Source organism: Zea mays, chromosome 7, assembly GCF_902167145.1.
Source record: "Zea mays cultivar B73 chromosome 7, Zm-B73-REFERENCE-NAM-5.0, whole genome shotgun sequence".
NCBI classification, from domain to species: Eukaryota; Viridiplantae; Streptophyta; class Magnoliopsida; order Poales; family Poaceae; genus Zea; species Zea mays.
The window spans coordinates 140,570,949-140,583,451 of record NC_050102.1 but is presented as its reverse complement, the minus strand read 5'-3'; the positions used below and the strand labels follow the sequence as shown (position 1 = coordinate 140,583,451).

Sequence of the window (12,503 nt, the reverse complement as noted above, 5' to 3'; positions counted from 1 at the left end):
GGTGTCTATGGCTTCAGAGAAACAGAGCAGTTTTCCATGGGGAGTCTCCCTCACTACCCAGGATTTTCCGGTGTTTCTCGGATGAGTACGTTTGCTGGGTAATGGCAGGAGCTAAGGAGTTTGGGAGCTTGGGCTCAGTTGCTGCCGTGGGCGTGGTCGGGTCAAGTTTCAGCAACAATCTGTAATCACCTTCGGGTTTATAAGAGTTTTTGGGAGAGTTGCTCTGCAACATCTCCTCTATTGTAATGTTTTTTCTTTTCCTCTCTAATATATAAGATGCGCAATTCTCCTGCGGTTTCTTAAAAAAAAGAATTAGGGTTTTCTAGCCGTCACCGGCTTCCCCAAAACCCCACAGCCGCCGCCAGCCCTGCAGCAGCCGCCGGCCGCCTTCTGCCCCACAGCAGCCGCCACCGCCTGAGTCGTCGCCGCCCCCGGGAGGCTCCTCCTCCCTCCTGGGGCGGCACCTGCCCCTGGCGTGGCTGTACACGGGCACCTCTCCTTCCCTCTCTCTTCCAGGCGCCACCAGGAGCACCCGAAGCCAACAGCGCCCAGGCACGCGGCGCCCGCGCCCCAACCACCCGCTCCAGCTGCCGACCGCGCCGCCAGGACGAAGCCCCGAGCAGGCGCCCGACCGAGCCGGCCGCCCTGCCTGCGCCAGGAGCGTGCGCCGCGACTCCAAGACCAACGCACAGGCGCGACACACGGACCGGCCGCCTCGCGCCAACCTGACGCAGCCCCCACTAGTCGTCGCGCCCGGCACCATGGCCGGCGCGGATGCCTGTGAGCCGGTGCTGGCCTTCTCCTTCCTGTTCGCCCTTCCTCCGTCTCTCTCCATCCGTCGCCCCAGGTCTCCCTGCGCGCCGCCGCGCAGGGCCTCTGCCCCTCCTCGTCGGCGTCCAGGGCACGGGCGCGGCCGCCACAGTCGTGGGATCCACACGCCGCCGCGTCGGGCCTCTACCCCTCCCCGCGATGGCTGCCTTCCTCCCCATCGGCGCTGCCCCACCGGATCAGGCACCGGTGGCCCCTCGCCTGCCTGCGCGCCCGCCAGCGGAGCAGCGGCGGCGGCCGGGCTAACCTGCCTGCGGCCCTTGTCCGCCCTCCAGCGCTGCAGCGCTCCACCGCCGCGGCAGGCGAGCTCTTCCCTGCCACAAGCCCCTCCCCTCTACTCCCGGGCACGCCCGATGGCCCCTCCTCGACGTCTGTGCCCCCCACGCGCAGCGCCCCCCAGCCTTCCTACGCATCCTGCGCGCCGCTGCCCCCCACGCGCAGTGCCCCTGGCCTTCCTGTGCGCCCTACGCGCGCCGCCCTCCTCATCGCGCTGGCCACCTAACTGACAGCGCTGACACCAAGTAGCGCCAACCTTTCGAGCTTCTCCCGTCGTCGGCGCCGTCATCATCCCTTGCCTGGTCCGGCGCAGGCCCCTGCCCGGCTGGACCCGCCCTGTCGCCCACCCCTTCATCGCCTTCGTTGGATCCGTCGTTGCCGCGGCTTGCTGCAACCTTTCCGGCTCGATCCGTCGTCCCTTTGGCTGGATCGCGTCTTCCCGGCTGGATCCGTCGCTGTCGTGGCCTTCCCGGCCGGATCTGTCGTTTTCCCTTCTATTCTGCCGCGGGCGCGAACACCATGATCGGCGCAGACGCGTGCGTTGCCGTCGGCCTCCCTGGCGGGGCTCCTTGACGTCTGGACGATCGAAGAAGCACGAAGGTCGGCCTGCCGGTGCCCTTTTGTTGTGTCGCCCTGCCGATCGTTGACGCTCGAACGTCGACCCCTCCCGAAGATCAGGCTTCTGCTACGTGTCTCTCGACCGCGACCACATCGACTTCGGCTACCTCGGCTTCTAGGGGCTATCGTCTTCTTGGAGCACACATCGGTCTCTACTCCAGCCGCAACATTCGCACCATCATGACGCTGCGACTGCGGGGGGATTTCAACCCGTCGGCTCCTATCTTCGGCTTCTACTTCAGTCTCATCGTGTGTGGTGTCCCCGTTGCGACTGCGGGGGGATGTTAGACTGCGTGTGAGTGTGTGTGGGTCGGCACCACTGTTGGGCTGCCGGCCCATTAGGGTTAGGGTTTCCTGTGTCTCTATATATTGTAGTCCTCCTCTATGCAATACATCAAGAGTTCATATTCCAATATATAAGCAGTTGAGCTGAGCTAGAGCAGCAGCAGAACTAGAGCAAGGCAGCGTTGCGGAGGTGCAGTTCAGAGCACAAATCATGCGTCACACGCGCACGCAGTATAGCAGCAAGAACATGGAGGACGATTGGAGGACTAGAGGAACTCATCTTTGGGATGGCCAGCCTCCTAGCTCGCAGAAGCCCAGTAGCTCAGGCAGCCCAATGCGCGAAGTGAAAGGTAGTCGTTTTACATCCTAATCAGACGACTAAAGGACCGTTTGGTTTGAGCGACTAAAGATTAGTCCCTCAATTTTAGTCTTATTTAGTCTCTAAATTATCAAACAGTGTGATTAAAATTGGAACTAAAATGCTAGTCCCTAGTTCCTTAAAATCATCTCCAACAATGTGCCTTATAAAAGTGCCTTAAAAATTATAAATAAATATATTTTATAGAATTTAGGGCATCAACAAAAAATTAAGGTCTAACAGTAAGCCCCAAATCAAATGATTAATCAAAATTTGTTAATCTACTCTGTCCATTTGGAAAGAAAAGTTTTGTGAAGCGTTCGTTCGTTTAGATCTAAATATGGGGCAGCCCAATAAGGTGCAGTATATTTGTGTCACTTCAAGAGGTGACCTATATTTTTTTTGACATTTTTTTATAAAATAGGCCATTGTTGGAGTAGTTTTTTTGTACCTTCAGCAATATAATTTACTTTGGGGCACTTAGATAAGTCAATATTGGGATGCTCTAAGGAGTGACTAAAAGGGAATAAATCATATTAATTCCACCTTTTGCCCCTCGTTTATTTTAGTTGCGCTGATGGCGGTAGAATGATAAGGGGCATTTTGGTCTTCATATGAGTCATTTAATGAGCTTTAAATACTTTTAGTTCCTAGAACCAAACATCGTAGGGTGGTCGGACAAATCGTGTCGGTAAACATAATTGGAGTCATAGGGCCGGACGACTTAGATGGTATTTGTTTGGGATTATAATCTACCTAGATTATATAATCCAACTTATTTTGAACTAATATTTAGTTCAAAACAAGTTGGATTATATAATATGTAAACAAACAGACCCTTACTAACACTATTAAGTTACATGCATCAACCAATTAAACCTAAAAACTTAAGCTGATAGAAAGAGGTGGACAATTCACTGATATTATATTTCAACAATAAAAGTATTGTGCTAGTTGACATTAAAACATTGTGATGATTTGTTATTATTAACACAATGATTTATATGCTTTTGGACGTAATGCATGGTGTGGATTAATATGGAATCGTGCATGTGTGTTAACATGTATTTGATATTGTTGTAATACACTCGGCGGAGTAGTGTTACATGGATTAATCTTAGGTCAAATCATGAACTTATGCTCGTACATAATTGTGTGTTTTGTTGATCGAAACATGGTCGGGTAGTTGTGACGGAACTATTTTTGGTACAAAGTTCAAGGAGTAACTAAGGTATGAAACTAGGTTTCAGGACTAAATTTAGAGAGGAACTGAGATCCTTATTAGAGGTTAGTAGATTAATTAGTAGCTTTTAGATATCTCGATAAATTCTTGGGAGTTTTTAGAGTATTTTTTATACACAAATCTTGATGATTAAAGAGTTGATTATGCAAGATTAATATGGTAACATTGTTTCTCTCTCTTTGTTGATTAGTTGCTTATCAAGTTTTGATCTTAGATTGATTTGCTTTCTTCAATTGTTATTGATCAATTAATTCGATGTGTTGGGATTTTTAGTGGCCAAGGCTGAGGAGGAAGGGCTGCTGCAGCCACTGTCCTCTAGACCATTGCACCATAGAATATCACTTTATGCAGATGATGTGGTTTTGTTTTTACAACCAAAAGAGTTTGATATTCAGATTGTAATGAGCATTTTGAAACTGTTTGGAGAAGCATCTGGGCTGGTTACTAACGTCCAGAAAAGCATCCTATCAGATGTAGTGAAGAAGAAGTGGTAGCCCTTCAACAGCACCTATCCTGTGAAATATCATCCTTTCCCTGTACTTATCTTGGTTTACCTCTGTCCTTAAAGAGGCTATCCAGAGGTCAAGTGCAGCCAATCATTGACAAGGTTGCTGATCAATTACCTGGGTGGAAAGCTGAGCTTATGAACAAAGGCTGGGAAAAAAGTTAATGTCCAATTTGTGATGACAGGAAGCCTCATCTATCTCGCCATGGCTGTGGATTTGCCTTTGGGAGCATACAAGGCCATTGACAAGATTAGAGAAGGGTTCCTCTTGCAAGGAAGGAGAAATATCAATGGAGGACACTGCTTAGTGGCCTTGGGAAGAGTGTGTAGATCTATTGAATTGGGAGGACTAGGGGTCTTCAGCCTTAAAGAGCTCAGTTGGGCCCTACGAATGAGGTGGCTATGGCTGGCCAAAACAGACCTTGATAAGCCTTGGGCGTTCTTGCCTATGCAGGTACCGGATAAGGTGCAGTCTTCTCTTGTGTGGTATAGACTGAAATTGGGAATGGTTCATCAACCTTATTCTGGCATGACCGCTGGCTTCAAGGAAAAAGAATTCAAGACCTTGGTCCCAATTTGTTAGCAGTTGTCCCTAATCATATTAACAAAAGCAAAACTGTTCAAGAGGCATTAACAGACAACAAATGGATAAGTGATATCAAAGGTGCGTTAACAGTTGGGGTCCTTGCTGATTTCCTTGACCTTTCAGAAAGTTTGATTACAGTCAATCTTCTTCTGGAGAGTGATGACAAACACATCTTTAGTATTGCACCCGATGGAAAGTATTCGGCCAAAGCTGCTTACAAAGGCCTCTTTATTGGTTCCACCCATTTTTAACATTGGGACAGAATTTGGTTTTCTTTGGGCACCCCCTAAATGTAAATTCTTTCTATGGTTAACAGCTTCGAGGAGATGTTGGACAGCAGATATGTTACAAAAGAGGGGGCTCAACCATCCTGATTGTTGCCCATTGTGTGACCAAGAACCAGAAACCATAGACCACCTGCTTGTAGACTGTGTTTTCGCTAGGAGTTTTTGGTACAGGCTGCTTGGACAGGTTAATCTTGAGGGTCTCACTCCTCAAATGGGAGAGGGAAACACCATGCAGTGGTGGAAAAGCTGCAGCGATCAGCTGCATGGAATCGCCAAGAAAGGGTTTAACTCCTTAATTATTCTGGGGTTATTTGGAACCACAGAAACAGTTGTGTGTTTGACGGCCTTTCCCCAAACCTGGATGCAGCTATCAGAAGGGCTGGAGAAGAAAAGGAGCTTTGGGAAATAGCCGGGGCCAAAAGTTTGGCCCTTCTTATGGCTCCGATTCTAGGGATTTAGTCTCTCTTAGCTATAATGTTGGATGTTTTTATATTTTGTTGCTTTCGGTTGCCATGAGCTGGTTTTGGCCACTGTTCAGTTTTTTCAGTTTTCTGTTTTTTTTTTGTAATGGTCTATTTTAGACTTTTTTCTTCTTCATATATATGATGCGCCGTAGCTCTCCTACGCTTTCGGAAAAAAATCATCAAGATTATTGCTAGAGTACCTATTTACTGATCTACAAAGTTTGAGATATTAATCTTTTCTCATAATTGCTTAATTCCAAAATTATATCTTAATTAGTTTTCATTACTCTCTAGACCAGCGATCTTGTTTCGTTAATAACTTTAGATCCGGAAGTCCGATCGACGTGATTTTAGTTGGTTTAGTTTCATAATTGTATCTAGTTTAATCTATTAAATTTTGAGATTGATCGGAGTTATAGATTTTGGTCAATACCTCTGTTTCTATCTCTTTGTTGATTAGTTGCATATCCAGATTTATAGAACTGCATTAATAGAAGGTGGGATAATTATTTTTTATCTTGCGCAATCATTCACCCCTTTCTTATTGCCTATTCTAGTATCATACGATCTAAAAAAAACATAAGGAAATATAATGCAGCTCCCTATTAAATAAACTAGGAGTAGTTATTTGAAAACAGAAGCTTAGAAAATCGTGTACCCAAATGCTTCTTCTTTCCTTGCGTGGATATGTGTTTGCCCCAAAAATATCTCTCCTCCGCATCAATTCACTCTCATCTGGACTAAGTCCTCTGTCTAAGTCACTCTTTAGTAAATCTGAAAGCCCCTTAACCTAAAAGGGAGCATTCTGTAAGAAATATGTCATCAAACGGCAGAATGAAAAGTAGGAAAACAAGATACAGGTCCAAGTAAATTTTCAATTGAACCTACCCCTCCAACCTCCTGGAATATAATAGCGTCATGGTCTCTGTTCAGCATTTTGAGTTTTTTCAGATCAACTGAAAATCTCTGAGAGAGCGTATCACCTTTTATGCTAGTGCAATACTCTGCTTAGATAAAAGGATTAAAAACATCGCAATTGTATTAACTACAATTAATCCGAGAGACAGACAGAGAGAGAGAGAGATTGGATTTTTTGAGGGGGTCATTTTTATTGGATTATATGGTACAATTGAGATTGTTCAAGGTAAACTATGTTGTGTCAAAGCATGTGAATAAATATGAGATAAGGCCATATGATCAGGAAAATGTGAAAGCAGTACAAAGCTGAGGGTCACTCAGATGTAGGAGACTTAGCAAATTTAATATATAAAATGAAAGAAGAAATTTACAATGGCGTAATGATTACTACCAAATGGAAGAGATAAATTAATAATGGCATGCCACTGTTCACATGAGATTTCCCTTGTTACATGAGCATTTTGCAAGAATGGTGGAATCTTCCATTAAACTTAGAAGTTGGATGATGAAAGAAGTACCTCTTAGGTTCTTCTGGCCAGCCTCCTTGAAAACAAATACTGCCTGAAGAATTCAGACTTGGAATGAAAAATGTATTTACTTCAGAAAAGAAAAGTGTTTCTTCAATTAGCAAATAAGATATTACTCGTATCACTTGTGCATGTGATCGTAACATTCTTCTTAAGTTCTCTTTCTCTTCCTGCCTTTCCAGGTCTAGAGTGTATCTAAAACGACGAGAAGCATTGAGCACCAGAGCAGCTTGCTGAAATGAAGGAGTGAAAAGAAAGCTCATTCCAATGCATAAAACTCTCTGTAAGAGGACATGCAGACAAGTACTGCATGTCTTCCTCCTATCGAAGGATGCAAGAAACTTTACTAATGTTTCACATAAAAGTGTACATGGCGGTTAGGAGTAACATGTATTACTGTATTAGCATTCAAAACTTGTCATTATATTCAAGGGAAATTACATAGCCAGCAAACTTTCTAATTCCACGAATGTACATACAGGAGCATTCAGAATGCAGAATGCTATCGTTCTACTTAGACCCTGTTTGTTTCCCTCATAAATTATATAAGTTAGATTATGGTAGAAGAGTAAAAGAATTAAATATCACTTTAGAATCATAAATAAGCTGAAATAAGCTACCAAATACTAGCTTATTTCAGTTTATTTGTAGTTATAAAGTGATATTTTACCCTTATATCCTTTTACCATAATCCAACTTATATAATCCAGGAGTGAAACAAACACACCCTTAATACAAGTTGTCCCTAGTTTCGAAGTAATGTCACTTAACATTAAAACCTCAAGGCAGGTGCCCAAAGACTTGTAACTTAACACGAAGTGATTCTTCCATGCATCAGTACGCAGCATTCATCCAAGATAGCTCTAATTCAATGAGGACCATCAGAGGCACTAGGCAGCGCATAAATCAGTCATAAAAAAGTGACATTATTTGCGATGCAAACCCGAAGTCCCACGCACTACAGTAAAACGACAAAATTCCGACGGTCGTATTATGTCCGACGGCCCCCTAGGCAACCGTCGGACATAAGGTTATGTCCGACGGCCAACAGCGGTCGTCGAAAATAACAGAAAACAGGCGACGGCTGTCAGACTGGCCGTCGGACATAACCTTATGTCCGACGGCCCGTCCAACTGGCCGTCGGACATAAGCTTATGTCCGACGGCCTCCTGGGTACCGTCGGAAATAAAGAGTTTTAACCGACCCCGCCCGAGCGCGCATCGTTTCATTCTAACGCGCGCATATGCAGCCAAGCCGCCGTCGCCGTGCCGCCGCCGCTGCCGCCAGGCACCACCGCCCAAGCACAGCCCATGCCCGACGACCTCCCCTCCTGCCCCGACGTGCAGTCCGAGCACGACGCCACCGAAGCCACCCCGACGAAGCCCGACGCCACCGGAGCCGCCCCGATGCCACCGGAGCCGCCCCGACGCAGCCCGCGGCCGCCGGAGCCTCTGCCCTCGTCCCCGACGCCACCGGCGCCCGCCCCGACCCCACCGGAGCTCGCTTCACCGGTTCATCGTCCGGCAAAGTGAGCAATTTTAAAAATTTTAGTATAATTTTGTGTATAAATATTCATTGTTTGCTAGTAGCACGAATTCAGGCTATAAAGGCATGGTACATAGCAAATGCTGATGATCGACCGATGCCAAATACCAAGGCCGAGTGGTCATCAATTTACTTGACGGAGGAGCAATACATAGAGGTAAACAGGTTGTTGCCTCTCATATCGCACGAAGCCATGTATTTGCTTGCTTTATTTAAAAATTTTCATGTAGGTGTCGGTGCCGTGGATGGCCACCCGATCAGACGGTTATCGGGCATTGTGCAGATGGTGGGCTTCCCCTGAGTTTCATGCCATTTCCGAAAGGAACAGGGGAAACCGTGGGACTGAGTCGTTCCACAACTACGGCGGTGATGGTCATGTGCGCTTGGCTAAGCGAATGGTAAGTCACAGTTTGTCGTAACTTTGAATCACATAGAAATGTGTCATTATAACTTTTATGTACAGGAAGTCAAATCCGGCCGTACGCCCACGGATGTGGAGGTGTATATGCAAGGGCATAGGGGTTCTGATCCTCAGAATCCTGATGTGTTATGCACTCAGACGGCCACCGACCATCTAGTGAGTTTTTGATACTCTATTATGTGTGTTGATATTGTTTGCAAGGGCATAGGGGTTATGCACTTATATTTGATATTGTTTGCCTCCAGGCTTCGTATGGGCAGGAGATGGTTCAACGCCATGGGGAGGAGTACGATTGGAGGAGCCAGCCAATCGACCCTCAGGCAGCATATGCTAGCGCAGGAGGACAAGCCCATGGACGGTGAGATTATTTGATTTGGTTTTCAAAATTGTCATCATATGCTTGCGATTGAACTGAGCCATGAGTTACTATACTAAGTGCATGGTTCACTCTTGTAGGTTGGGTATTTTTGATTCTACGATTGATTCCAGAGAGCTGAGACGCCGTGAACGACAATCCACATCGTCGTCTTCACAGTCGTCCCGTTCACGATCAGCAGCCCATGAGATAGAGCTTGCAGTGTTGCGTCAACAGGCAGAGTACCATCAATCAGTCTTGAGGGAACAATTGAAGTACCAGAGGCAACAATCTGAATACCAGAGACAACAAGCCGAGTACCAGAAGAAGAGGGACGAGTATTATGCAAGCCTCCAGGCCCAAAATCAAGCTCTTCTCTCGGTAAGTTGAAGTAACATTTTGTAGCTTATTTTGCAAAACACTTGATGTGTATCTTATTTGCTCAACAATGACTTGTATATAATTTGTAGCAACTAGCCCAACAAGCGGGCGTCCCGATGTCGACATATGGGATGCCGCCTCCGGACTTTGCACTGCCAATGCCAATGTTGGCGCCTCCACCTCCGCCTCCGCCTCCGTCACAATTTCCTATGGTATGTACACATATGCGTGTGTGACATGTTCATAGATGTCTTATGTGTTTAAATGAACAACTGAGTGGTTACTATTTTATGTGCTTGTGTTATAGGGATTTCAGACACCACCCGCTTCAGTTGCCGCACCTGGAGATGGGTCTGGTCAAGACGACACAACACATTCGTGGGTCAACAACCTTTTCAACACGCAGAGTCCAGCCGGAGGAGGTGGCTACTCGAACCATCCAGACGATGGATATGATTGATGTGTCGTGATGTTTATTTATGAAACACTTTGCAACACTTGTTTGTGAGACACAATTTCAGTTTGCAACAACCGTCGGACCTATATGTTGATGTTAAATTTGTGAATGTTAATATTTATGTGAGAATATTTGTGATTGTGAATACTTATTAGAATGTGTATATTTGTGATTGTGAATGTGAATGTGTATATGTGCATGAAATCTGTTTTTGTTTTGTAAATGTCAGATTTTTTAAAAAACAGAATTTTGTGTAAATTCTATAATTTGTTATGTCCGACGGCTACCACTGGGCCGTCGGACTTAAGCCTGTGGGGCCCACAGGCTGACCGGTAAAACGGTTGGGATTTATTATTTCCGACGGGCACACGTAGCCGTCGGAGATAGCTTATGTCCGACGGCAGCCGTCGGACATTGCACTATTTCCGACGAATTATCTCTGACGGCTTAAAGCCGTCGGAGATAGGGCATTACCGTCGGAGATTACCTATTTCCGACGGTTTAAACCTTATGTCCGACGGTTTTGGCGTCGGACGTTGTTCCGTTTACTGTAGTGACGACCACAAAAGAACAGACTGCACAAAGGAGTCTGAAGGAACTTCTCAAGCACCCACCAGAATGCCCGAGTCTTCGTTTGCCGCCACTTGGTGTTTGGGCCAGGTTAATAACGAAATGTGTGAAAAGAACATTTTCGGGGGAAAAAAAACCACCGTAATACGATGTGATAAATTAAACTGGTACAGGGATGAAGAAATCAGTAGCTTCCAAAAAAATAAAATAAATCATATCATCATTTAACGCGTCTACCAATACCAAGTTACGAACTACATGCTCCTGTTTCGAGGTGTGGACCGCAATGCGCAGGTGTGAGCTCAAGCGTATGGTAATTTCAACCCCCGAACTCAAAATAAAAGCTGAATTTGAACCAAGCTGTAGTGCTAGAGACGTCGTACTCGTACGTACCCTCCACCGTCGCAGGTGATCGTGCGACGTGTTCTTACTGGATATCTCGAATGCGCCCTCTCCCTCCAGCACCCGCTCCTCATGCGCCGGCGGCGGCGAGCTCCCCGTCCCCGAGGCCATCCGCAGCCCGCGCAGCGCCTCCGCCTAGCCTTGGCAGGATGCCACGAAGCCGAGGCACTGATCACTGGGCAACACAACAGCACGCGCGCAACAGGGCCGGCCATCGACCATATCAGAACGACAAGGATCTACCACGACGCTGGAAGGATCGAGATACCGGGGGGCGGCGGGCGGCCATCGCCTCACGTGGGAGTTCGCGTGCGCTCCAACGGGTTCGCCTCCGGCTCCGCGCCTCCCCTTGCAACGCCAGGCTCCGTCTGCGTGCGCGCGGGTTTTCTGCTCATTTTATGTGGTAGCCGTAGCGACCAGTGCTGCAGCGTAGGAAGCTTCCACGAAGGGCACTGTGCGCGCGGGCGCTTCGATCGTTATACTGACATGTGGGGTGGAACAGGATGGCCCACAGGCCAGTCTTAGAAAAAGAAAGCCACGGTTTCCAGTTAAGCTAACCCCGAAGCAGAAAATAAAATGCATTCCATTCCGTTATTTCCGCCTTCATATATATAGTTAAAATAAGTCTAGGCCGATTACCCCTGCAACCTGGTTCAACCCAGCGCACCGACTGAACTAGGCTGTCGGTTGCACCACCCGCGCCCACGTCTGTGCGTGCAAAAAAAGGAAATGCATGCATGAGTCAAACACGTTCCCTTGCATGCGCGTAAATTTAGGAAAGATATGTGTGGTGGTTTCTATTTTTAAATGCTTTATTTTCTCCATAAATTTAGGATCGCTGCAATAGCCATGCATCTAGACTCGTAAGGACCATTTTATGATATATACTGCTACTAAATATGCTACCCTGTGTAAATAATTATGCAATTCGGTATACTGTAAAAATCTGTTACCAGCTACATGCACACGAATTTATGATGAAAATAATGTACAATGAAAAGAAATGAATTGCACGCATAGAAACAAAAAATCGTATTTAATGTTTTATTTCTTTCATAAATATAAGATCCCTCCAACAACCATACAGCTAAACACATTAGATCTAGTTTATGATATATACTGATGTGTAGGTATTTATTTAATTCGTTACACTGCGTAAAAAATCTGGCATGTTGTTCACTGGTGGACGCATCTCCGGGTTGGAGCATAATAACCTTAAGTTTTGAGCATAAAATCCTTCAATTATAAGCGTATATACCGAGCCAATGTGAGAGGTTGATAGCTCTATTAGGTTGTTATTACGATCATATTTTAATGGCAGATCCGAAAAACATGGCAGCCACATGCATGCGGTTATACAGATCCAAAAATTATGGCAAAATGCATGCATGAGTCAAACACGTTCCCTTGCATGCGCGTAAATTTAGGAAAGATATGTGTGACACTTTTTATTTTAAATGCTTTATTTCCTCCATAA

The 12,503-nt window shown here is 46.2% G+C and overlaps 1 protein-coding gene across 1 annotated transcript in view; it reads right to left on the bottom strand.

Annotated features, from left to right (window-relative positions):
• The window catches only part of LOC103632953 (calcium-transporting ATPase 5, plasma membrane-type), a 59,432-nt gene extending 48,026 nt beyond the window's left edge, over positions 1–11,406 (bottom strand). Inside the window, exons 1-5 of the mRNA XM_020541361.2 lie at positions 11,018–11,406; positions 7,012–7,128; positions 6,887–6,929; positions 6,339–6,454; positions 6,109–6,240 (exon numbers count right to left, since the gene is read on the bottom strand). Of these exons, the coding sequence (XP_020396950.1) occupies positions 6,109–6,240; positions 6,339–6,454; positions 6,887–6,929; positions 7,012–7,128; positions 11,018–11,137 (528 nt within the window). The 5' untranslated portion in view covers positions 11,138–11,406. The remainder of the gene's footprint in view (positions 1–6,108; positions 6,241–6,338; positions 6,455–6,886; positions 6,930–7,011; positions 7,129–11,017) is intronic.
• Between the last annotated feature and the right edge of the window lie 1,097 nt (positions 11,407–12,503).